Raw genomic sequence first — 27,674 nt, forward strand, 5'->3', positions numbered from 1 at the left:
AAGATTTAAAATACAATAGTAGTTCATTAACTAATCCCTTAGTGTGAATGCAAATGCTAATAGACAAGAAGGGAAAATGCAGTTTAAAAATGTGTATGGCTGCCACAAGAATTTTCCACTATAGCTTTCAACCAGGATTTCCAATACCGAGGTCCTTCAGAGTGATCAAAATATGAATGCCCATTCAGTCAGTATTCCTTTTGATACAGTATATAGCCAAATGTTTGTGGACACCTGCCCAATCATACCCATATTCACATTTTAAACATCCCATTTCATAAACTCCATTTTTAGCCAGCTGTTCCTCCAGAGGTTAGTGTGTGAGTGCAAGGATAGCACTAAGGTCAGATACTGATGTTAGCATTACAATTTATCCCACAGATGTTGAGTGCAATTGCATAATAATTCCACTCCATGGGATGCTCAACAATCTCACATGGGTTTGATACGAGGTTTCCCCCTATTTTCAGTCATATATTCTGAATGCATACATTTACATGCCATAGACAACATTTAACTTGGCAAACATACTAATATATTAAACCACACTAAAAATTCAGGTGGGTATTGTGTAGTGTTGTAAGTCATGAGGTGACTTGTATCAGTATAAATGAAATGTGAATATTCTGATACAGATAATTAAATAATTTAGCAAATAAATGGCAAAAAAGTTATTTGTTAGAAGTTATTTGTTGTACAATCAGTTTGTAATGCCTTAAATCTCTGCTAGTAAAAGTCTAAAAGTCTCATGTATTTTAATAAAATATTTTGTTTTAGATATTATTGTTTCATCACTTACACGATCTTATACACAATGCATAATGTTTATGGTGGGATAAGCTCTTAACAATTTACAGTAAGAATTCCATTCTGGGATAAAATTTGCATAAAATGTTACTGAACTTGGATTATGGAAGATAAAATTAACGTAATCCTCGTGTGTTTGTGTGTGATGGAGGGAAAATCCCAATCTATATACTTCTTACATACAGTATGTACAGCTACATTAAGAAAAAATTTGATACAACTTTTGGATTGTGGAATGACAAATGCCATTTCATCCTTCATTCAAAATATTCCAGCTTAAACAGTTAAATCGACAATTTTATAAACATACACACACACACACACAATCTAAACCCAACAATGTTCTCAGTTAGAAAAGAGACATCTGCATTAAATGTGCTACATTCTGGGAAATAAAGGCCAATGTAAGGTCAACTGTAACTTAGAAAGAAACTTCTATAGAGCCATGTGTAACATTCTACTGTTGAGTAATATCCACTTTGTACATTGAAAATTGTATACTTTAGCTTTGAAAATCAATGGTTTGACATGAAGTCAATCAGACCATGTATGTATAGTGGAAGCTGTGATAACAGTAGTGTTGAGGACAAATCATATTCCACTTGATATGAAAAAGCAGGAATTCTACAAAGGTAAGAGGTAAAGTACATAAGAGTGCGGTTTCACCTTAACATCTAAGTTTTCAGCATGACCAACTGTGTATTCTAGCTCTCTTTTATTGAGTTATTTTATTTTTGCACAGCAGTAACTACAATACAAGCTAACCAGAAATGTGTCTCTTCTACAATACCCATGGCATTTCATCCAAGCGTATAATGATTTTGAGCTGTACTTCGTAATCAATGCAAAAGATTAATAAATTAATTACAAATTCATATGCAGTGATTCCAAACAGTCTGATCTTTGTATAACAAATAGCACAATCACAAAGTGCATGTTACACATCTACAGAGGACATGACTCTGTAAAATTAAAACTCTGTAGTAGTAATTTGCTCGTTTCTTAACTTCAGCTAGTGGATAACTTGATCAGCACAGAGACTTTCTGACAGAATATCCTCTCTGTTTCTTAACATCAATTTGATCACACTTTTCAGACAGGTCATAACGGCCACTGCGCAGGTAACAGAGAATTGAATGTTTACATACATCGCTGCAGGGTTCTGACACATGGCCTTTGTGCATAAAGTACCAGAATTGTTGGAAGATTTGGTCATTGGCAACAAAGACTCTGATCAGTGCATCCCAATCAGCAGGGAACATGGTGGGAACACCGTAGGCCTGGGAGGCCCGGTACAACAATGTCCATTTTGGGTCAGGGTCAGGTTTGGGGAACCATGAAGAGTTATCATGAAAACCATTTGCCAAGGTGAGGTTGAGGATAAACGTCTCATGATCCAGGACTAGACGACTGCTGTCAGAGTAGTTACCATCAATATAATACACACGATATCCTACAAAAGATTAAAAAATATTAAAGAAAAAATATCAAGATTAAAGCATAAGGTATCTTATTAAGGTGCAAAATTCAAATATGATTTTTATTTTTAAGGACACATTCACAAAAGCTACATACGGTATGTGTGCACAATTGATAGCAACCATAATTTTAGCTAACAGTGTAGTATTATATTTGTGATAATGCTTAAAAACCACAGATATAATTTTTGTTCCCATCAAAATCAGTGATAGAAATCAATTTGATTTCTAAATGAAAATAAGAAACAAATGTTCAGACATTTAAAATCCATGAAAAGGCTTAACTTTGTTTAAAAATTTATTTTAAATGTAACGCTTACTACTCTACCTCACAACAAAAAAAAATAATAAAACAAAAACAAGCCCAACACTTATTTTCATGACAGTCGTACCTGGATTGAGGTTAATGTAAGTGGTTACGCTTGGAGCAATGTAAGCCACACCCACTGCTCGGGTCATCGTTTCTTCATCATAAAACACCATAAATTCATCATAGTGTGTGTGTCCAAAAAACTGCCCTGTTATAGTGCTCTCATACCTGATACAAAAAAGTTAAATCAGTTAAAGCTTAGTATGACCAAGAACCCTAAAATATCGGAATCAGTGACATTCAACATGTTTACAGAAACTCCAGAATCACATGGTCTGCAAAAAACATGACCGTAATTTCGAAGAGGACAGACACTTATTTGTATCTGAAAGGAAGTGCAACAAGGAAGTAGGAAAAAGTCCACATCTAAAGTCATGTGCTCATGATAAAATGAAGTCGACCAAGATATGGCACACAGACAGCTAGGTTAGTAGCAGTCATTTCTGGACGTACCTGTTCACAATGTGATAGTAATTCCAGCTCCAGCTGCTCAGACAAAGTCCAGGTGGGATGTGGCCAATAATGTGTACCTAGTAAGTTGGAAAGCATTCATTATGTGTCACTACAGATTACTAAAATATCCTTGTTAAAAACTAGGCCAGAATTTAAGTTCTACTTATATCGCATATACCATAGCACTTCCGAATTCTTGAATCTGATTTGTCAGAAGGTGATCAATTTCTATAAGGGTAACTCTAGTTGTCCCGAACACAAGGTTTATATAAATGTATTCATTATACTGTAGAGTGTTATTGCATCTAGTAACAACTGTAGTATAGTAACAACAATACAGGGGCCTGTCTGGGGAACGCACCAGATTAAAGGAATTAAAAGAGTTTCTGTGTGGAAATATTAGCTTAGCATTTTTAAAAGGAGTCTCAAGTGTCAGTCTTTTATAAGAACGAGAGGTAAAGCTGTTGATCTATTCTACACTATTAGCTTCAACACAGAAAAAACATGCCAGCAAGTGATACATGTATATAGCCTCATTCATCATTCCTTATTCCATACGTATATGCATCATTCCTTAGGAAAAACAAAAGAAAAAAATTTAAGTGTTGGCAAATTGATGTGTCTTGTTTTATTATGTGTTGTTTAAGTTTTGGTATCAAAAAGTTGTGGACAGAAGAACTTTTAGCCTTATAAAAAAATATATTGGATTGAACTTCAAGGCAGCTATCAACTACAGTCAGGAATCAGATGTTTATTTAACAGGAACTCCAACTAAGACTACAATTTTACCTTTTCTCCCTTATTTTCAGCCTCCTGCAAGATGTGCACAAGCCACTGGAGCTGGTCCGCTGGGTCTGTGGAATTCACCAACAGCCAGTAGTTCTCCCTCGCACAGAAGTTCATATTCAGGGACACCACCCGCAGACCTGGCTGCACTTGGGCCGTGTAGAAACCTCCTCGGCTGAAACAGAATTTCCAGCACTTAGTAAGTTTTCAACACTTAATATAATAGTTAAAAGTGCCAGTGGTTATTTATACACAGCATACTCATGTATATCCAAACAGTGAGGCCCCAAAATAATTACATAATTATAGACAAGCATATAAAAAATCTCACCGTCTGGAGAATAATCTGAATTAATGATGCTTGAAGGAAATGTTTATTTATTTATTTCTTATTTAATTAATGAAATGATTACTTTTTAGCATTATGCTTACCGTAAAGTCTGCAAAGCTTGAGCAGGCAACCAGGGAGCCCATTCTTCTGCCATGGTATCATACAGCCATCGGGACGAGTGATTCCCACCCACAAATGGAGGAGGAAAGCTGTTGACTGGTGTGCTCTCGTGGTTGCCCACAGCTGGGTAAACAGTAATGTCAGGTCCAAGGTGCTTCCTGATCAGCTTGGAGATGGTGGACAGCTCTTTCAGCTGCTGTGCCCTCGTTTGGGACCATACATTGTGTGCAGGGATGTCCCCAGTCCAGTAGACCCAATCCCAGGGTCCTGCCTTGGCTACATTCTGCAGTAGGTTTTCTACTGTATGCAATGGGATGTCACACTTACTATAGGTACCCCAGTGACCTGCAGCACGGTGCCTCCAATTGGCTCTACCAGACTCATTCCTGCAGCACAAAGGCTGTTTGCAATCAGCTGCACTTCCCACCGAGTACTCCGCATCCCAGTGGATATCAGTGAGGAAAAGCACCCTGCTTTGTGGTGAGCCAGGTTTGGGTGGTGAGGGAGGGACCACTGGAGGTTTGGGAACACGAGGCAGGGTGATGTTCCAGGGGGCATAAATGTCAAAATGGCCACATGAGGTTCCCAAGAGTAAGGCACAGGCCTCTGAGGGCAAAAGAAGAGACTCCTGGAGGGCACGTATGAAGTCGCTACTGAACAGCTCTGTAATATTCCGGCACACATTTTTATCTGCTAGGTGCAAACGAATACAGGCTTCTCCTACTGCACGAGCCACATGTTCAATGTTCGTGTCACTCTAAAATAATAGAAAACAAAAGAAAACAATTTTAAAGTTGTAGGATTACAATAGTGACAACATGCAAAGGTTTTAAAATCTTACACGTTATACAGTGTCAGAGTTGAGGCACAAATTTCCGACAAAACTGTTTGACGAAGTGAGACAATGTGGTCAAAAGTTTCACACTTAGGGTAGTCATCACGAAACACAGTGCGAATATCCTCAGCAACACACTCACACAAAGAGAGTTAATAACAAGAACCGGATGAGTCATCACAGCTTTACAAAAATGAAAGCTACAACAGGTCAATAAGAGAACTAGATAAAACTGACATTATAACGGATGTTAAAATCTATTTTTTGTGCCATATTTTTGAGCTCACCTATAAAGTGTCAGAACTGTTATATATCATTTCACTGTGCAACAGTCATTTTGGTGATATCTAACATAAATTCTACCTTGTTTGTGACCAAATCATCCGCATGACTGAATCCTTTCCATCTTTTTCACTGGGTAGTTCATGATACCATAAAAAAAATGGTATCGTTTTTGGAAGCCAGTTTAATAAGGACACTGTATAATATAATTACAATGTTTTGATGTTAGTAGAAATGTTTTGCTGAAAACACAAAATAGCTCAAATGAACAAAACACAAATACAGCTTCCTTACCAATAGGGCAATGTCCACCACGGTGAAAACAACCTTACACACCGGACAGCTAAGGTTGTGCCAGCTAAAGTGGACTTTAAATCGATCCAATGTGTTTACAACCATTCTGTCAGCCATGGGTCCTTCATCATGAAGAGGATAAGACGACCCGAGAGAGAACAGGAGCAAAACAACTAATGTAATCAAATACATACTGTTCATCCTGAACGCCTAAATGTGCAGCTACATGTACAGAAGTGAGGAAGGAAAATTCTCAGCGATCCTCTCATGAAACACCAGATCTGTCGTCCAGAGATATTAAATCCAGCAGTGAAGTTGTCACTAGCTCCTAAAGAGCGTTTACACGTTTCTCATTGTCGTGACGCATGAATGACTTGTGTTTTCAGAGAGGAAGTCACAAATAACCACTAGATAGCAGTCCCACCCTAAACAAGCGAGAGACTGTGGTACAGTTAAGCAAACAGCAATAAGCTGTTGAAGCAGAATAAACCGGGCAGAATGTCCCTCTAGTTCATGGATTCCTGTCAAATTCCTACAACGTTGTGCTCCCTGGCTTTAATAAACACTGAGTCAGCTGACTGATCACGTGACACCGGCACTTTGAAGTTAACCATTTAAACACCAAAACTCCTTGTTATTTCTGACATTTTATGTATAAACAAACTTTATGGAAGATTATGGAAGCTCATCTGAGCTAAGACTGTGTGATTGAGTCAACCTAATCAGTTCTGATCTGCAAAAAGGGATGTTTTTGTAGCTTTTATTTATCAATTGTTCAGAATCAGAATCAGAATCAGATTTGTTTGCCAAGTGTGTTGCACTATATAATACAAGGTAATACAGACTATACAAGACAATGCAGATGTGATACAATAGACGGTATGAGTATTAAATAGGAATACAGAATATATGACTAATCAGTTATGTACATAAAGTGTGAGAAGTGCATGGTAGTGAAAATAACAATATTGTGCAATATTATGCAGCAGCAGTAGTGTGTGTAAGTGTAGTATACGGATGATGTGATGACTGACAGTTCTGATAATGCAGTACTTATTGATATGAAGCAGGAAATATAATTATGATGAGTTGTTGATCAGGGTGATTGCCTGGGGAAAAAACTGTTCTTGTAGTCTGGCAGTTTTAGTAAGCAAAGTTCTGTAGCACCTGCCAGAAGGGAGGAGCTGAAAGAGGTTGTGTCCAGGGTGCAAAGGGTCAGTGGTGATTTTTCCTGCCAGGTTTCTGGTTCTTGTGTTGTACAAGTCCTGGAGAGTGGGCAGGGAAGCACCAATTATTTTTTTTTCTGCTGTTTTAATCGTACGTTGCAGTCTGTTTCTGTCCTGTTTTGCTGCTGCACCAAACCAGAGGTTGATGGATGTGAACAGGGCAGATTCAATGACCGCATTGTAGAACAGCATCAACAGCTCCTGTGGCAGACCATACAGTACTTCCTTAATTGGTGTAGAAAGTACATCCTCTGCTGGGCCTTTTTGATGGTGCAGTTTATGTTTCAATCCCATTTCAGGTCTTGGGAAATGGTAATGCCCAAAAACTTGAAGGCCTCCACAGATGACACCGGGCTGTTGGATATTGTGAGGGGGAGTAGTGTTGAGGGGTCTTTCATAAAGTCCACTATCATCTCCACAGTTTTAATTATTGATAATTCATTATCAATAATTAATTGCAATTATATATTGTAATAAAAATAATTTTCTATTAATTTTTTTGGTAGCATGTTATTTAATCTTTAAAAGTCTTTTGGAATACCATGATACATATGACCATGCAAAAATACAATATAATGCAGTGTTTTGGGGGGGAACATGCAGGACAGGCAAAAGTGTGTAGAAAAGACAAGTGTGTAGAAAATTCTATAAATAAATAAACAATATGCAAAATCACTGTGACCAACTTAAGCTCAGTATGTATTTTTAAAAGTTTTTATCTTTGGGTTAACTGGTAACTGAATTGTGATTCTGTCATATTTTGTAACTCTACAATGTTTGTGCTTTGATGAATGTCTAGTTATGATCAATCATCCCTCACCTTTTTTGTTTTTTACTGCCTGTCCTTAGGTGTGCTATAGATTTACTGCTTTTGTAAACCAACCATCAGAACCTCAGAAGAAAAGGGTTATCAGTTTTGGCACATGAGTAACTGTAAAAGAACAGGAACTTGTCACAGCTACAAGCTGAGGTGTATAATCAAACTCATATAACTGGTGCAAGCAAGGGCGTCGATTTGGGTAGGGACATGTCCCTACCAATATCCAGGGAACACTCAATTGTCCCTAGCAATAATTCAACCAAGCCTAGATATATTTCACATAACCAGTGATATCCGTCTGTGTCTTGTGCTTTTTTACTTATTTAATTTAACATTTATCCAGGAATCATATAAGATGAGAATATTTTACAACTGCGTTCTGTAAAAAATAGTGCAACTTGTGGAACACAAACGGTTAACAGATTTATCCCTGCAATGAATCAGGCGGATTCTGTAACTCACCTCCCTAAAATGATTGGCCTGTGCTTTTTTTTTTTTTTTTTTTTTTTTTGAGTCCTGCCTCTCTAACCCACGTCGCTGTTTGATTGGCGTTGTCTTTCTCGCTATTGTGTTTAGGTCGGCTGCAGCTATATTCCGTTGTATGAAGCAATATGCAACGTGATTATGCAGGTTACCGTTATGTGAGGAAGAAAGTATTCTTATAACAACAGTTGTATGGACAAAATACGGGGAATGTTGTTCCCACCAATGTCAAATAAATTATGTCCCCACCAATGTCAAATAAATTATGTCCCCACCAATGTCAAAATCAAACTTTCGCCATTGGGTGCAAGTAATGATAAAACACACTGTTTATTAGGATAAGGCAAGAGTGAATTGCGCATACAAAAACTCAAGTCTGTTGATCTTGAGATAAATTTCCTACTAGTCCCTTTTCAATCAGAATAGTGCCAAAAAACTCTAACATCTAAACAAAATAAGTGCTAATACTGAATACATGGCAGACAGAAATGCATAATTTGTATCTTAACCTAATGTGCCTAAAGAAAGATGAACTAGAGAATATTGCACCTGTATTGTGTATAGTGCACCTAAATTGTAGGTTAATCTAATGCATAATAAAAAAGCTAACTGAAATGGGTAAAAATACAGAGGAAAAAAGAAACCCAAAATAGTATAAATTGTATTTAAAAACCCCTGAAATAATAAGTTGGTGAACAGTACCACTGAACAATAATATTACTAAAGTTTGAATTCAAGCCACTTTTGAAACACTAATCACAGTACAAGGGAAAACTTAAAAACACTAAGGCATATAAAACCACAAAATGCAAACAGCAGTAGCATGAGCAACAAATAAATTTCTAAATGAAAATAAAATGTGTAAATATACACATATATAATAGAATCTTCCAATCCCTGAGGCAAAAAAAAAAAAATCAGCAAGATGACATTCACCCACCATTAAAATAGCAAAAGTACTTCATTACACATATTGTGTATAACACTAATTGGATAAAAGTTTACTGTAAATTTTGCATTACAATGACCTTCATTATTATTTTTAGTTAACATAACAACTGAAGAAAATAACACAATAACGTAATGTAATAATCAAGAATGCTGAGTAACCTTTTGCTTGTCATTTCAGTTATGTTGCTTATTAACACTTCACTGAAAAGCTACGATGGATCCACTGGATTTATGATGTATTACAGGAATAATTTACCTCGTTGATGATAATCATGTATAGAGATGTATATGAAAACCTCAGAAAAAGAGACAGTTGTAAAAATAGGAAAAGGTCATATAGAATAATAAGAGAAATTTGTAGAAAGGTGACAAATTAAAGATAGAAACAATCTCTGTTATTGTTTAAGAAACAGATTAAGTCCACTTAAAGAATTTCGTTTATCCTTCGGTGCATTTCCAGAGAACTGATCTGTGCTGTGGTGCACCAAAACTATTATGGCAGTTTATGGTCACTCAACATCTTATTGAGACACAAGAGGATGTTTTTTCTTTCATTTATCATCCATATGTAAATATGAGGCATCAGCATGGTGAGGTCTAGGTGGCAAAAAAGAAAAGAAAAACCTTTTTGTAAGAATTTGCATAAATAAATGTGTGTGCAACACTTTTTAGACTTTTTATTGCATTGCAAAGCAGACGCTGTGTAATCTCTGAAACGCTAGGGGGCGCCTCTCTTCTGCAACTCTTCTATAAATGCTGTGGGTAAAAGAAAACCAGTGGTCAAAGCAATGAACCTTAATTATTCAGAGAAGATAAGGCAAATTAATGTATTTATATACGTGTAAATGTCTAATGAGTTCTGAGGACTTTAAAGTGAATAAAGTTAGTATGTAATATGCTTTACAGAAGAAGAAATTCTGAGTTAAAGAACAGACCTCCAATAATTTCATCCTTCACTTTCTGCAGTTCCTTGCGCACCTCCTCCAGGATTTCCTGTAACAAGGCAAAATCAGCAAATGAAAAATAAGGTATCAATGGGCCTCATCTATAATTAATCCAGACGGTAGCAATTATATATTATCTGACCTGCTTTAATTTCTCCATATCCATGCTCTCTTTGACAGATGTGTCACTCACATTACTTCCTGGCCTTTGCCTGGTAAGAAAATAAAATGATGTCAGATGAGTCACTCTGTGCATATGCTGAATATTTACTGTAGTTCACAGCCATACCAAAATGTGGCTTGTATAATCATTGCAGAATCTGCGGTAGCTCCAAAGAGTTAGGGTCAATATCACTGTGTTTTTTTTGTTTGTTTGTTTTTTGTTTTTTAAACTTTTCCTATTTCTAGTGTACAAAGAAGAATTTTGACATACTGTATTGTCCTGTGCTGAGAAAAGAGTAAAAAGTTGTTTACATCCCCAGATGAATCTTTTGTTATGAGTTTATTGTATATAGGTTTCCATGCTTACTCAATATAGGCAAATGTAAAATTGTCCAGTCAGCCATACTCTACAGATGTGGTTAATAAATTGGATTAGGTTGTAATATTCCTTTTACAGTAATGATTTAGCTGCAGAGACAAAACTATATTCCAGAGACTTCCTGTTTTATGCAAAGTAATCAATATATGAGATTCCAGACATGACAACGGTATGCACAGACAATAACATAAAACAATGAGTGGTTAGAATGACTCATTTGCTTTGTCTACTAGTCCTTACATTTAACTTTGTTATCAAATTTAGCCAGACTCAAAGCACAAACAAAGCACAGCTCAAAGCACAAACAACCCTTGAAAGTTTTTAAGACACAGAGACCAGATCAAGTTATACTGAAGCATAGAAATGAAATGATTCTAAGCATTTAGCTTGCTGGAGAAAAAGCACCACTCCTTCTGCACACACAAAGAAAAAGAGAAAGAGAGAGGGGTAGAGAGAGAGAGAGAGAGAGAGAGAGAGAGAGAGAGAGAGAGAGAGAGAGAGAGAGAGAGAGAGAGAGAGAGAGAGAGAGAGAGAGAAAGACTGCAGCTGTATCTGTAGAGTAGCTATACCTGTTTAATGTAGCTGATGCTGGAGCAGGGCTTTTATCAAGACCCTTAGGGCCAGAATTACTTCTGTATGAAATAAATAGAACTATTTATTCCAGTTCACACAGAAATATTTTATTTTAACTGTAATGATCTGTGTTTTTTCTTTATCTGCTCTTGTATCTACATTCTCTAACTGTGTTTCTCATTACTCAATACACTTTAAGTTGTGAAACGGGGTGGTAAAAGGTGAATATGACAACTTTACCGCGGAAGAGTACTAGACTTCTCCCAAGGCTTGCAAACTGGGGGAAATGAGAGATTACAAACATTATTAGAAAGGGAATTGGGATCGTAGAACATATTAAGATTTTAAGTCTTGTTACTACTCTGACCTTCTGACTTGGTGTCTGAGGAAGCTGAATTGTCCTGTAAGAAAAAACAGAATTAATTTCCCTACAGCACTGTATACACTATAACTGAGCTTATCTCTATTCACATGACTGTGTACTGAAACCATTCTGGGTTATTTATAGGAAAATTACATTATCTTCTTTTTTCACCACTGGGCTATCTGTAGCCTTGCGCCTATAAAGGAAGAATACAAAAATATCTTAGCAGGGCACAAACAATTTTCATATTACAATTGTAGTGTAGACCTATTTCTCTCTCTCATTTTTTTTACTAAGGGTTCTGGACTAGGCTTTAAAAATTAAAAAAGCTTGCATGTCTATTCTAGGCTTCATGTTCTTGAGACCCCAAATAACATACAATATACATACTGCAAGTCTAAAACTTACAGACAGGTTAGAAAACAAATTTGATGTAACCAGTGCTGTCCAGCTGATGACATATAGCCACTATAATACTGACTGATATCCAAAAGTGAAAGCTAACTGTATATAATCTTATATCTATATAATTGTATAAAAAAAACTGCTGGTGATCTGCTTGTGTACTGATTGGGTTTCAGTGTAACATGCCCAAGCACACTTCTTTAAGATCTTTCTAGCCAAACCCTATATAGGATTACGCTTGCAGTATTATTTTAAAAATAGAGGCTATTATATTCTAAATATGGACCTATTAATAATGAGTTTACGTTGTACAAACCTTTTTGCGAGAAGTTTACTCATCTCACCCATTAACCCTCCTCCTCCACCTCCACCACCACCTCCTCCTCCTCCGCCAGAGCTCTGGCTGCTCTCTTTCGGTGCTGGAGCAGCAGATCCACTCTCATCCTACATGCCCATGGGAGAGGTGTCCATTAGCTCCATTACAACATATTGAATCTTATTACTGCCAAGTTAACATTTTTTTACCACTCTCCATACCGTTACTGCTATGCCATATATTAGACCTGTTGCAAGCTATATAATCTATGACATTCTTTAGCCCTGGACATTTTCTACCAAGATCAGGATACAGTATATACACTCACCAGCCACTTGAATAGAAATACCTTAATCACCTTATTTCAGAAAAGTCTGAAATAGTCTCTAGAATTTACACATAATGGCATGAAAAAAAAGATGACAAACTGGTTCCCATTCACAGGTATACCATGGTAACATTAACTAAAGCTCTTGACCTTTATCTGCATGACTTAAAAAAATAAATGAATCAAAATTAGAGAACAATTTATTAACATTTGCTTTTTCCTTAAATATTGTTAATCTTTATTATAGAGTGGACCAAGATCACACACAGTATTCACAGTGAACTCAGTGTCGGAAATTAGTGATGTCCTGTGTCTGCAGATGTGCTAAAGCAAGAGCCTGCTCTTCCTGTTCATCTTTGACAGCTGTAACCCTCAAATATTTTATTTGTAATCTTTCATGCTACAATTGTTACTGTTCTCTAAATTTGACGACTGTGGTTTCCAGTACAAGAACAAGAATTTGTTGAAATGCCTTGATTATTTAGTAAAACATACTAATATAAAAAAATTTTGAGCAATGAAGGTTTTTGAAAAAAATCAAGTATTTATAAATTGTTCTCTAATTTTGACCTCCACTGTGATATATGTCATAATGATATGTGTTTTAATGCTGACGCTGAATCTTTTCATATGCAGTGCATATATCAAGCGATACCCACATTGTTTCTGGTTAAAAACTCCTTTGTTGACAATGCAGTGTGTGCAGGTGCATTGTCACGGTGCAAGATCCAGTTCTGGGTGCACCATTTCTCTGGAGAGTTTTTCAGATGCCTTCCCTTATATTAGTTAGTTAATGTCAACAACACAATCATTGTTGCCTTGATGTGTGAATAAACCTGACATGATTTCTTTGGTTGTGGGGACATAGTGCTTGCTTTTGTAGCAGTTTTTAGCAGCTTTTTAACATCTGCCATGGGATTTGAGGAACAAAAATCACCAAATTCATATGCAAAACCTTAGAAACAGTGACACAAATACCTCATGCATCCACAAGGTATGATGCTTGCTGACTCAACAGACTGTAAGCATATACTACCTAGAAGCAAAATCTGCAACATTATTGAGTATTATGTATTTATTTACTTACCTTGGACACTTTTCTGAGTTTGGCCGCAGCGAGGGCTGATGCTAATCCTCCATCTCCACCAATTCCACCACCTCCTCCTCCCCCTGAAGGTGGTGGTGGTGGTGCAGGTGGAGCCCCACCAGACGGTGGTGGTGGAGGAGCCGGAGGAGGCCCAGGAGGTGGTGGAGGGCCAGGAGGAGGCGGAACTCCAGGGGGAGGAGCTGCAGCTGGAACTGGAGGAGGGGCAGGAGCTGCAGCTGGTGGAGCCTGTCTCTGCCTCTCTAGCCGTTCCTGTTCCTGTCTTTCTCTTTCCTGCTGCTCTTGAAGTCTATTGAGAAAAATGCAAAGGCTGTGTTGAGGCATGACTGAGTAGAAACTATTCAAATGTTCATAATATTTAGGGAATTTAAAGGCAAAAGCCATGTCCTATTTTAGTCAAATAAGTCCATCAACATTTCTTGAATAATGTTTAAATTACTCTTGTATTGTTTGACAGAATTTTTTTATTTTTCAAATTGCATTCTTGAATTTATTTGAAAAAAAAAGTCCAACCTAAAACTGATATTCCATATTAGTAGTTGAAAGTTTTTAAAAAACACTTAACAGAAATGTCTATATGGCAGAACATGCACAATGTACATTGCCAAAAGGATCTTTTGTTTTGTGGTGAACATATATATATTCAATATATTATATTCATGCAATATATAATATTCATGCATACTTAATTGGATCTCAACAACATGAACAAAAATAAACATCAGAGTTTCTTTTTAGCCTATCTGATTTCTAAGATATATATGGTATGTATCTTTTATATAAAGAGTTAGAATGAGGTCATTTCATGCAGATATTAAATGCAGTATGTGTTCCAGCTAAATAAGTAAACAGCTGATGTATGTTTATCCAGGAACCCTGTGCTGAGTCAATGTGTGTGGTGATGGTTGAGTCGCGTCAAGGTCGCTGTGTGCACTGCACTGATGAGTGAGTACCTTTGCTGTTCTTCAACACTCGGTCCATTTGATGGAGGCCGGGGTGGAGCTGCACCTGTGAATCAAGCATTCTCTTAATGCACTAATGTAATGCTAAACACAGGAAAGTACCGTGCCTAACCAACAGACCTAGTCAATAAAAACATAGTAACTTTAGATTAAATGTACTTTATTTACTGAGGTAATAGTATTTTTGGAATTTGTCTTACCATTGAGCACATCTAGAGCCTGCATCATGGTGTTTGCAAACAGAGTAGCTTCATCTTTCCCGCTGAAATTTAGGCCCCAGACCTGGCGTGAATCTCGCCACTGGTGGAAATTTGGAGTGGCCTGATTATATTTTATACCTCTCATAAGTGGGCAATTAATGACAACCTGAAAAGGAAACATAGCAAAACTTTAACATATTTAAAATTCTTATATCACTTGTTCTGATCACACACATGTGCAGCAAATTGGACTCCTAATGATTAAGGAGAATAGCATTTCTTATATGTGCAGCTTACCTGGATTTAGGAGTGAAAATACATTTACCATTGGTCTATAGTTTCTTTAATGCAAATCATATCTGTACTGCATGTAAGGGCTTAATGGATATGTAGTTTTATCACAACCTAGAAGTTTGTGAATCCATTTAGAAAACCCATGTAGAGGTATTGCCATTATACAGTGATGGTGTGTGGATGATGTTCTGTGCTTTGTGCTTATATGAGAAGTTAGAATTAGAAAGCAGATGTTTACTATGCTTAGAACAGTTAGAATGAAAACAGAACTTCTAGCCAATAAGGTACTCCAGGTCATTCACCGATTTAACTGGGGTTCAAGATGTTTAGAAAATTTAAAAATTTAAGCTGTTCATGCATGCATAATAAACTTCCATTGCTGACCACTGAAAAGAGGAGGTGAAACCTTATTGTGTTTCTCAGAAGCACTATAATCAGAATCTCACAGAGGGCAGATAATACAAAAGAAGAAAAAGAGCTACATTTTTACACTTACACTGTGTATACACCAGGCCCACAGTTTGCTCTTACCCACCCTATTTACCAATGTAAAATATAATACAAACATTATTTATTATTTTAAGACATACTGTGTATATAGGTTTAAATTTATAATCACTTCATATAAAACAATCATACTCCATTACTTGGAATGGGACAGTGTATTGTACTGTGGATGCACACAAGTGTACCTTGATGTAATTAATGTTATAATGTCATGTTATATTTATTGTTTATTATTACAGAATATTACTATTACTAAATGATAAGCCACATATGATAAGCATATGATATATTTGTGCATTAGTGTGTATATACATACACACAAATGCACACACATATGTGTGTATATAACTATATAATAACTGAACCTGATGTTCTGACACAGTGTATTGCTGTGGCACAATTATTACCTGCTGGTCAGCCTGCAGTTTTCGGCCCACCACTCTGTAGGCATTGTTAGCAGGGTTTTGGTAGATGTGCACTCTGCTCACAGACTGACCTCCAGTGCCAGCAGGAATCCAGCGCTTTCCAGCATCATCATACAGCATGACAGTAGCTCGTGCATGGCACAAGCTCACCTCACTAAGCACAGTGGAGACATTGTGGAGAAATTATGAACCAAATGTTCTCTTATTTCAAATGTAGGCAGTAAGGTTAATAACATTACATTTTGAAAAAATATTTATCACTAAAATTAGTAACTGGTGATCTATGTTGGCCTGGATAAGGACAATGACTCATAGGCTATAATCATTAGAATCGTACTCTTAAAAGCATGTCGAAAAAACATAGGAGGAAGTGGAAGCATGTTCCCCTCTTCCTCTGCAATTGTCTCATCTATAATATTGCACCTTCTGACTTCCGCTAACATGACAGTCCGCATCTGAACAAAAAACACTGGCTAAAAAGGACTAAAGTTAAAACTTGAGCAAGCATACTTTCACACACGATCAATAAGTGCTGTTTCCTATAAAGCACTAGCTAGCTCTAGTCGTTAACCACATTGGCCATCTAGACATAGCAAAGCTAAAAGAGGATCTGAGATGTTAATTAATAGGAAGTGTTGTTTTAGAAAGAGAGGTGAGAGTAGTGCATGACAGAGACATCAAGCGATAATGGCAGTAAAAAAATGCAGAAAGTTTGAAGCCTTCCTTTAGAGTTCTACAGTGCAAAAGACTTCCTCTTTTGCCACGACCGAGATAAGCTACATTAAAATGATTTTATTGGTTTATTTTATAATGGTTTCCAGCAGACAGCAGAGTAGGAAATTGTGGTTTACTGCAGACAATAACTACAGATTGATTTACGTGCAAGCTCACACACACAGACACACACAGACAGACAGACAGATAGACACCCACACACACACACACACATATACACACACACACACACACACACTCTCGCTCTCTGTCTGTCTCTCTCTCTCTCTCTCTCTCTCTCTCTCTCTCTCTCTCTCTCTCTCTCTCTTACTCTGTCTTTGGCCTTACTCTAGCACCTTCCATTTACATGATTATTGAAGAACCTAGTTACATTTATATACATATATCGTTATATACATTTGTAAGGTATGATTAACATAGTTGTAATGTATGATTTTATAATGTATTGTTATTTTATTGTATAGTTTGTCAATCTTTATATAGCGGTGTTGCAAAAGCAGTTACAACTGTAACAATTAAAATATTAATCAAATAAGTAGCATCACAAACAGGGTATCACATTAATACAATGAACACTCTATAATATAGGCCGCTTTATGTAGTTGCTATTACTTTCATGTAACGACTACGATTGTCGACACATTCAGAAGCAATGAAAATGGTGTCTTTTTATCTGTAATTTCTCATATGTGATATGATGAAAAATTTGTTCATTTGCTTTCCAATTACTTACAAAGAGCTTACAATGTACTTGCATTACTATTAAAATTTTCATTCTCACACACGTCGGTTATGTGGCGTCTTGATGGTGTAGAGATGTTTTCTCAGTTCTTGCTGTCTATTTTATTAGCCTGAGTGTGTCGTATCTTAAATGAAATCGATTCTACCCAAGCTTACAGTACAGGCCGGACTTGCATTGAGGCTAAACTTTTGAGTTGTGAATTTTTCTAGATCTGTTATAAAAGATCTATTTCTACATGCACACAATCTTACAATGAAATATAACGAGACAGAAATAATTATAATCGATTAAACCTATATAATGGTGTAAGTTATTTCATTATAATTGCACTATTGCATATTCTCTTATTTACAGATCACAATATTTAAACATATAAAATAAATGAACCTAAACAGATCAATTTCTAAGAGATCTGGACCTGACTAGCAGTATATAAGCCACAAATATAACAATTTTTTTTTTTTTTTAATAAATTTAAAAATAAATATTTTAGCTTGAATTGTAATAGTTTAATAGATATTTAATGTCAAAAGGTATTTACATATTTGTCAGTCCTGGTTCTTATTCTGATTTATTCTTTATGCTTTCACTAATCCTTACTTGGCTCTGTTACTACAGCTTCAAGATCAACAGACACCTTTGTAAATACAGAAGACACGGCTATTTTTTTAACTGTTTCCAAAATTTACGTACACACCATTCAAAGGAGAGTTTTAGGGGCAGGAGAATTTACGTTCACTTTTACAATGTATGTCCAAACATTTAATTCATTTCAGTCCTGTGTATGTATGTCTATGTAGGTGCATCCATGCATGTATGAGGTTCTATGTTATATAAGAAACCACAATAAAAAATAAAAAAATGTGAGAAAGTAATTAACACCTGACATTTGCTTTTTAACCACAGGGGATGTGTACTCACTTCCTCAAAACTATGGTGGAAATTGTTAGGTTTAATGTAATTGAGATCACATAGCTGTTTCAGTTTCCAAAGCCTGCGTTGGACAAACTGTTAAAATCGATCCAACATTCTAAAATCAGGCACATGATCCCATAAACAAACCCTATGTGGTTTGCACGATGTTGCCAGATTAAAAAATCTGCTGAAGTGAGTCATTTGCTCTGGGTGTGGAAAAAGTGAATCCATTCAGTTACATTGTACACCACTGAAGGGTGAAGAGCACACATAATATTCTGTTCTGTCTCAGAGTTCTACATGTACTGCCTGATCTTCACTCAATGCTACTACATTTGCTTTTTTCCCCCTACCTAATTCATCCTGGTTCTCTAATTCGGTTTGAAGCTTTCTGCACTTGTAATATACCTTCTGCTGCTGTAGACAGGCCTTAATCTTTCTTTAGTGCATAATCTTCTACGGATCATACAGATTTGTACCTAAGATCTATAGCTTCTAGCATAACAATTGTCCTGTGCTCATCTCAGGACTCATTCCCAATTTCAACCCATTTAATACTGTTAGACTTTACAGTATTCAGCTGTAAAACAGTAATGATTTGTAATTCCAGCAATCACCAAGAAGAAGAATAGGTTTCCATTTGAGCGTATTTCCCCTCGAGTTTTCTTCCTCATGTCAAGTCTTTTTTTTTTTTTTTTTTAAATCACTGCTATGGGTTCTGACTTGTTCATTAGGGATTTCTCTAAAGCAGTTTTGTGACAATGGATCTTAAAATAAAACTAAACCGAATTGAGTCCAACATAACTGAGACTTGCAGTGTGAACAGTAAGTGACGATTCTCCCCTTTAAAGTTTAATGTAGTCGTGTATATACAATAAAAATGAAACACTGTCTCATGATATATGTATGTACATATGTATTATATATCATATATAACTGTCTCATACAACAAAAAACTTTCCGTTTTGTAAGAAAAATATCATTCTTACACCCAGGAACTCAGATCTATGCCACTGAACGCAGCACGCGTTATAAAGTCTAAAGTCACATAAACATAAAAACATATATCACAAAACATAGTGCATGACAAAGTTATGTTGGACTTACCTCATTTTTACGAGATGATCTTGTCACTCTCGTTACCAAATAACAAGCCACATTTATATAAACGGCATCAGAGAAAAACCGTTCTGAGGCATCCGCTTCTCCGACGGCTGTTCGGAACAAGCCACAATTTCCTGTTTTGAATGACGAATCTGATCTGAGATCAGCTTTACGCTTCATCCGCAGTGACATGAAATAACGTTCATCCTTTATACACGTGGTTTCGTCAGCAATTTCTTTAAATGAGGCTGATTTTATAGCAAAAAATGCCTAGTACTCAACTCAAAATAGTTTAGTACTATAGTTTAGAAAGGACAAAAACCACAAAGCTTAAAAAACGACACATGCAAAATGTATTAAATTTGATTTCTACTGTATATTGTTTAAAGGAATAGAAGTGTAACTAGTCTCTGCCTTCTTGTGGCCGTTTGTGGTATTACAACATAAACCTAACGTTGAACTGGAACCGTCAAGGATTTGGATCTTTTGTATGTATCCTGCAGTTATAAATCATGTTCAGTAAATAAAAAGGATCACTGGTGTACCATTGAAGCTCTACTCTAAAAGCAAATTAAAGGCATACACCACATGCCCCTTCCAAGGTTCTAGAGGTTCCAAAACCTGCCCCATTGATGGTGAAACCACGGTGAAGGAAACATAATGTTTAGTGTCTTTTATACTGAAAAAAGTCAAAGGCGGGATATATATATATACAGTATATGATTTAAAAAAAACAACTCAGTGGTGTCCCAGGCATTTAAATAAAATGTAGAATAACACCCAATCAGCCAGGGCTAAGAGGTGCTTATTTGCCTGTCAATCATGTTGCTTAATCCTTGGGGCTGTGCTTTTGAAGTGAACCAATTCTAAACCAACCAAGTTTCAAAACAACCCACTAGCTGCAAATTTACCAAAATTACTACCATAAAAAAGCTGACAGGAAAGTCACCTACTTGAATGTTCTTCTCACACACCATTCTTTACCATGTTCCCTTTGAGCCTCTAGCATGGCTTGACTGGGCCCTACAGTATACAGCATTTGACTGACACCCTTATCCAGAGCAACTTACATTTATACAGCTGAGCAACTGTTAAGGACCTCATTCCGGGGAACAGGAGTGGCAGCTTGGTGGCTCTGGGATTCAAACTAACAACCTCCTGCTCAGTACTCTAACATCATAACCACTGAGCTCACACTGCACTAACATAAGCCTCTTTATTGGCACACAGGTGGTAAAATGACCCCCCCCCCCCCCCCCAAAAAAAATTGTGAATTTAAGCATTAAATTATGACTTGTGAATTTAAGCATTATTAATACCACCATATTAGCCTAAAACGGTGATTGTTATAAGAAATAAAATGTGTATAAATTGCCAATTTCATGGGCCATTTTTTAGGTCCTGTGTATTATGAATAGAGTTTGAACAAAACACTTATATGTGTGGCCTTATATGAGACATTCTTTTGATTATAAATAGGCTCTTGAAATCATTTGCACCATGATGTGCACACTGCTACTTCTGCATTTGGACCAACCTTAATTAGACTGCACAGCACTTCCTCCATTCCACTTTGTTTACTTGCTCACTGCATTGTAATGTTTTCATTACTGTAAACCATATACCCGCACTCGTTTGTGCCATTTGAACTGGGATTTTTTCCCCGTGCCTTAAATTCAATTTGCAATGTAGATAAGGTGCCATTTGCAGGTCACTTGTACTATTCTGACGCCTCATCGTCTCTGTGCACTTGAAACTTTGGTTAGAGGATAACTGCCTTTTGTTGACTTTGTACTAGTACTCTGCTAAATGACAATCTATCTTGTGTAATTTCTCTTCATTATTACTGTTTGTTATAACCTCGCTATGGAACTATGGAAATTGATCTGTGGCTTCAATATGACGAAGTTTTAAGGAAAGGAATAATACCCAAATATCCAAATACCAGGATCTTATAAGGGTATATAATAACACAAATTATAGTGATGTCACTGTAAATAAATATATAAAAATAGTTGATAGTTATATTCTAATAACTTATTGAAGAATATAATTGTATCCTATTCATCACTGTCCATTCATTTTGTAAATTCTATGTTTGTTCAGTATGTTTAGTCTACTATTCTTTTCACAAAAAGGTGCTTAAGTGAGGTCTACATGTACAACCTTTTGTCAGTAGGATGGTCTTTTATTGCTTTAATTACAGGATATATACACATTCAGATTAGAAAAAAAAGTATTTATTCTTTCTGTCTCTAAGCTTTCTGAAGAATAGAGGCTTTTGGATCCATTAGGTGAATGTCTTTACATGTAAATAAGTATGTTGCCATGTAACTTGATGGTTAGTTCAAGTAATGATAGTAAAGAAACATTGCATATAGAGTGAATATTAATATTTAAAACTGACTACTGTTCAGCTTCAAACTAATGTAATCCAAAATGTAACTTAACACTAAGCAAAAACACAAGTGCTTCAACGCATTTAAAGCTTTTCCCCTGGTATTCTGAAAATAACAGTCCAAGTTAGTGTGCAACAGTCCTATGTTATTCAGCCAACACTGTTTTTGTCTGACAGACAGCTCTTTTCACTCTGCCTGGTGCTTAGTAGTGAACAAAAAGACGCCACGTTCTTTTCTTCTTGCGTGGGTGTGGTTCACATTAGGAATAGGAACATTTAAAAGTCAAACACGGCACCCTCCCTCACTGGTCACTGTTCAAATAACTATGCAAAACTGCTATGTTCACTACAGAGTGTTTATGTTTGCTCTGCAAAGTACACTTGGTAGAACAAAAGAAGTATCTCATATGCATTTTGAATGAAAAAGCTTATATTTTGCCTTCTTACCCTCCAACAACATATGATTCGAATCACTACTTTACTTTCATATACAATAGCAGAAATAATGAGTCTGCCTGTGTTAGTTTGTCTGAGGGCGAGGGCAGTAAGTCAGGAGTGAATTTGCATACAGTTAGAGAGCGTCTCTAGATGCCAGTGAGTGTACTGTACCATATACAGTGGCATTTCAGACAGAGGCCACCAGTCCACTGTTCACAGGCACGGAGAAAACGATAGTTCATTTAGGGAAAGTAACTGCACAGAAACAGCAGCTATATAAATATAGTTTATGTCTATGGAATTTTTGACTTGTTCTACTTATATAAGCTATAGTACCTACCAATAAATCCTTTTGCCCTTTAATAATTTAAGAATTCTTAGTGTACTTGGAATTGATTTAGTGAAAACACTGGAAATATGTTTGTATATAAAATCAAAACATATTTTCCTGCCTAATGTTAAAATGTATGCTCTTGCCTGAGACATCAAAGACTGAACATTCTACACAACATTTAATATTCATTAAGGAGGACATTTGAATCAGACTTAATCAGAAATTAATCAGTGTTTAATAATGTTTTAGTAATGATGTCCTGTCATTTTGTTTAAATCCTTTAAAAAAAACCTCTTTAGGTTATAGTAGCTATGCTTAACCTAAACGATGCCTGATAAATGACTGACTTTTATTTAAGATGCCCTCATGTAATTGAATTAAATAATAATTAATAACCCATGAATAAACACAATAGTAGGCCCCAGCAGGTAAAGCAAATTTGACTTAAGGAAGATGCAAATAGTAAGATATTTACTTTTAACATACAAAAAGGCATAATTTATTTATTTAGTATAAAAAGTGATGAAATGTGTTACAGTATGTTTACAATAATGGTTAAATATATGTCTTAGTCAAAGTATGTATTAAGAAATAGTCTACTTTACCCGTTTGAAATAGGTATAATTGTGGTCTAGGGAGTTCATTTTACTAATTACTTATTATTGATTATCGGTTCATGAAAACTCGACTACTTTCAGTCTTCATCTTCTGCTATCCAAGAGGCAGAGAAACAGTTTGCATACAGTCTACACGACAATGATGCAAGCAGATATATTTGCCAGTCAGAGCTCAGTGTAATAAGCCTAACGCTCATCCCTCTGAGCTCATGTCTGAATAACATATAGCCATAGTGTGTAAACATATTCCATTTCATTCATATTCAAATATGTATACAATTCATTTATCCATTAAATACGTGAACATTTTCAAGTTTTATGATGCTCCCGGACATGGCGAGAATGACTTTTTACTCTTTCTAATGTGCAACAAAAGAAAAAGCCACCTGTAAATTGGGGAGAGACGTTCTTTCAATTCTCTAAACCGGGTAGTTAACAGATAGTAAACAGTAAAAGAGATATTTGAATAGCCTTTGTCTGGGCCCAGGTGATTCAAACCCAGCAGACAATTATATGGAATGAAAAATAAAAGCCAAATTTTACTAGCAGTCCAAGCTGTGCGTGCTCCTGTTAGGCAGGCCGTGCCCTCCATGCCTCCAGAGCCAGTGGGCCATTTGCATGGAAGGACCAGTTGAATGAAGAGACCAGATTCTCACTACCTGGCATGCAAAATCATCAGGGCAGCAGTTAACACACACACACACACACACACACACACACACACACACACACACACACACACACACACACACACACACACACACACACACACACACACACACACAGGTGTGTCAGCTGCCATAGCCTCTCTCCAGAGGTATGGAAATAAGCACTGAGATTTGCGCTTTCTAACCGCTGAATAGGGTGGGGGGGGATGGTTAGAAGACACACACGCAGGAGGATCACAGTGAAAACGGGAGCACAGATCAGCTGTCATCACAGTGTCTGTGTAGAGGTGAGGTTGTGAGGTTTAAGGTGATGTGTTGGAGTAAATGCAGTTCCAGTTAGAGTTTGAGCTGAGTTAAAGTTTAAATAGAGATTTTAAGTATAGTAACATAAGCCGTTAGGTTGAACCAAAGGAGGCTCAAGGAAAAATCAAGGATGCCACGTTCATTTTTGGTGAGGAGGAAGCGGGATGTATGTGGTGAATGGACATGGGGAGATGCTGAAAACTCATCCTGGATCAATAACATCAGTGAAGGTAATGCAGTAGTTTTAGAGAACCACCATCCCTAAATTTTTTTAATTAAAAGTTAATTAAAGATAATTGAGGAAACGTGTGAGCAGAACTGAAACTGGTGGTTTGGGCCCAGTTATCATGATTAACCTAATTATCAGAGAACTTTAGATGTGAAACACTTTTACATTGTATAGGTATGTTTATCTTGTGATGATTGCCATCCCACAAGAGACTTGGACAGCTCAAACGGGAATCAGATAACTGATTAGATATTCAGTTAAAATATATATAAATAGAAAAAGAATAATATAAATATAAAATGATTCAAGATTCCAACACATTTCAACTTTACAAACAAAGAGGTTTGTTCTGTATTATTCTGTAATTAATTGAAAATTCAGATCAATGTTTCTATTATTTCCACATTGCATGCCCTGAATTTTTTTTGCATATTCCAAGCTACATACAGTGTTTCAGAACATTCTTCCACATGCTACCATTTTTAACATGTATTGATGAGCATGAATTAAAAAAACATGACATATCAGTTTGTCTTTCTGTTTATAAAAATTATAAATCCCATATTCTGTATAAATTTAATTCACTATTACCATAGTAAGTACCTCAAATCTTTTAAGACTTGTCTCCAGGTCCTGACTTACATTCATTATTTGTGTAATTATATACGTTTTCTATTAGATTCGGTAAAGTCAGTTAGCATTTAATTAATATATGCTTTTAAAATGAAATAAGTTTAATTAGTCAAAATGTCAGATTTGTTTTTTATTCATATTGTTCCAGCAGTAACAGTAAAGGCACCTGGCATTGTCAGTCTGCAGTCAGTGCCAGAATTAGACAGTGTTCTTTCTGGGCCAATAAACTCATCCAGCAGCACTGACCTAGAGTCAGCATACGCGTCCAGCGGTAATGAATCAGAAACAGCGAGTCCTGAACACTGCCACTCTCAGCAGCCTCCTCAGAGTCTCTTTCAGGCAGCTTCTCCTTCTGACCCAGCCTCAGCCACCAGAGCCAAGGTAACTTAATCCACACCATACAGGTAGACGTAATTTAATTTATTTGCTATTTAATTGAGGGTCCTCCTACTGGAAGGTGTGCAAATAAGAGAAAATGTAGTGTTTAATGTTTGTTGAAAATGACATTTAGAGACATTTTTAGTATATTACACCATGGTAAGTAATATAAATATGCATAGTGTTAATTCGTCATAGTGTTAATAGTTCAGTTGTTCCGAGCTGGACACATACATACGAATGCGGTAACTATTATAGTATTATTTCATATTAGGACACTACATGTGAAAATGGTTATTTTTTAAATAGACAACAATCTATGCCAGTTCATTCCTAAAATTCTTCCATGCATTTTTCATATTTAAAGTTTTTCACAAATTTAAAAATTTTATGTTATATTACGTTTTGTCACAAAAGAGAGATAGTTTACGTTTTATGTTTCAGTGCAGACATGTTTTGTAAAAAAGAAAAAGAAACTTGTGAAACAGCTTTCCACCTGTGTCGTACACAGGTTCCTACTCCTAGCTCTGGAGACTTCCAGTGTCCTGTGTGCCATAAAGTTTTCCCACTCCAGCGCATGTTAACGCGACACCTGAAGTGCCACAGCCTTATTAAGAGGCACCCGTGCAGGTACTGTGGCAAAGGCTTCAACGACACCTTTGACCTGAAGAGGCACATGCGCACACATACAGGTGACGACACTCTACACACCAACTTCTTGTAGAGATCTGCTAGAAGCCTTCCATTTCTTACCCTCACACCCCTGTGTGCAGGTATCAGGCCGTACAGGTGTGAGCTGTGCGAGAAGGCCTTCACTCAGCGCTGCTCACTGGAGTCTCATCTGCGCAAGATCCATGGCGTGAGGCAGCAGTACGCATACCGGCAGCGCCGCTCCAAGATCTTTGTGTGTGAAGACTGCGGTTTCACTTCCAGTCGGCCAGACGAGTACTTCATGCACGTGCGTCAGAGGCATCCGGATAGTCCTGCACTGCGCAGATACTACCGCAAACACATGCAGGAGACGCACACCCAGCCCCGCATCTCGCCCTTCATGCTGTACCCTACCACAGCATTTTACATGTGAAACCCAACACAGTTTCTCTGAGCCTCTGCTGAAGCTGTATACATGATCACACAAGTTTGTAACCTCATGTACAGTAGGCCCAAGAGCACAATGTTATTCAAATACACAGCTTGGCCAAAGATTTTTGAACTCCTGACCAGAATACACAAATGTGCATTTTTAAGCAAGATTTAATTCTCCTTGCCATTACAATAACCTCCACTATTCTAGGGAGGCTATCTCCAAGAATTTGAGGTGTACAGTACCCGTGGGGTTTTGTGCTCATTCAGCCACTAGAGCATTAGTGAGGGCCAATACTGATATTGGGGAGGAGGTCTGGGCCACATTCAGGATTCCAGTTCATACAAAAGGTGTTCAGTGGGTTTGAGGTCAGGGTTCTGTGCAAGATATTCAAGTTCCTTCAGCAGCGACTTTGGCAAACCATTTCTTTACGGAGTTTGCTTTAAGCACAGGGGCATTGTTAAGATGGAACAGGTTTGGGCCTCTTAGTTTCAGTGAAGGGAAATTGCAATTCTACAGCTTCTAAACACATCATATACAATTGTGTGCTTCTAACTTTAGTTTCCATTAGAACCACGTATTGGTGTGACAGTCAGGTGTTGCAAACTATTGGGCATATAGTATATGCAAAGGTGGACAGTGTATAGAATATATGATTCGGGTAATGTCTGTGTTTTATATCAGATCTTACAACTGTTTTCCATCTTTAAAACTTTTAATACTCATACTTTTAAGATGTATGTTCATGTTCATGCCTGTATGTTATGGCTGTACAGTTAATATAATCTTTACCTTGGTTAATATTTTTATATGTGCTAATAATGTTTGTATTTTAATAAACATAATTCTTGAGAAGTTTTGGGATCCAAGATCCAAAATTCTATACAAAAAAATCT

The 27,674-nt window shown here is 36.7% G+C and overlaps 3 protein-coding genes across 5 annotated transcripts; 1 reads left to right on the top strand and 2 right to left on the bottom strand.

The window, feature by feature from the left end:
- Positions 1–1,507: 1,507 nt before the first annotated feature.
- On the bottom strand, positions 1,508–6,334 carry smpd1 (sphingomyelin phosphodiesterase 1). The gene is made up of 6 exons (XM_027150002.2): positions 5,757–6,334; positions 4,327–5,102; positions 3,898–4,069; positions 3,109–3,185; positions 2,678–2,823; positions 1,508–2,260 (listed from the first exon to the last, which is right to left on the bottom strand). Exons 1-6 carry the CDS (start codon positions 5,955–5,957, stop codon positions 1,836–1,838), a joined length of 1,797 nt encoding a protein of 598 aa, XP_027005803.1. The 5' UTR covers positions 5,958–6,334; the 3' UTR covers positions 1,508–1,835.
- Positions 6,335–8,596: 2,262 nt separating this feature from the next.
- Positions 8,597–19,857, bottom strand: vaspa (vasodilator stimulated phosphoprotein a). 2 transcript variants are annotated; one of them, XM_027149953.2, is made up of 13 exons: positions 19,700–19,857; positions 16,183–16,354; positions 14,975–15,140; positions 14,766–14,820; positions 13,795–14,101; positions 12,380–12,507; positions 11,812–11,854; positions 11,662–11,695; positions 11,535–11,571; positions 11,291–11,353; positions 10,323–10,392; positions 10,172–10,229; positions 8,597–9,992 (listed from the first exon to the last, which is right to left on the bottom strand). In XM_027149953.2, the coding sequence occupies exons 1-13, from the start codon at positions 19,702–19,704 to the stop codon at positions 9,955–9,957; spliced, it is 1,176 nt and encodes a 391-aa protein (XP_027005754.1). In that variant the 5' UTR covers positions 19,705–19,857; the 3' UTR covers positions 8,597–9,954. The 2 variants fall into 2 exon arrangements, with proteins under 2 accessions (XP_027005754.1, XP_027005761.1); XM_027149960.2 differs by lacking the exon at positions 11,291–11,353.
- On the top strand, positions 14,208–27,618 carry zgc:171929 (uncharacterized protein LOC100124596 homolog). 2 transcript variants are annotated; one of them, XM_027149980.2, is made up of 4 exons: positions 14,208–14,757; positions 25,465–25,697; positions 26,206–26,386; positions 26,468–27,618. In XM_027149980.2, the coding sequence occupies exons 1-4, from the start codon at positions 14,754–14,756 to the stop codon at positions 26,776–26,778; spliced, it is 729 nt and encodes a 242-aa protein (XP_027005781.1). In that variant the 5' UTR covers positions 14,208–14,753; the 3' UTR covers positions 26,779–27,618. The 2 variants fall into 2 exon arrangements, with proteins under 2 accessions (XP_027005781.1, XP_027005772.1); XM_027149971.2 differs by lacking the exon at positions 14,208–14,757 and adding an exon at positions 23,558–24,684.
- Positions 27,619–27,674: the final 56 nt, after the last annotated feature.

The sequence above is a fragment of the Tachysurus fulvidraco genome, chromosome 20, assembly GCF_022655615.1.
Source record: "Tachysurus fulvidraco isolate hzauxx_2018 chromosome 20, HZAU_PFXX_2.0, whole genome shotgun sequence".
Classification (NCBI taxonomy): domain Eukaryota; kingdom Metazoa; phylum Chordata; class Actinopteri; order Siluriformes; family Bagridae; genus Tachysurus; species Tachysurus fulvidraco.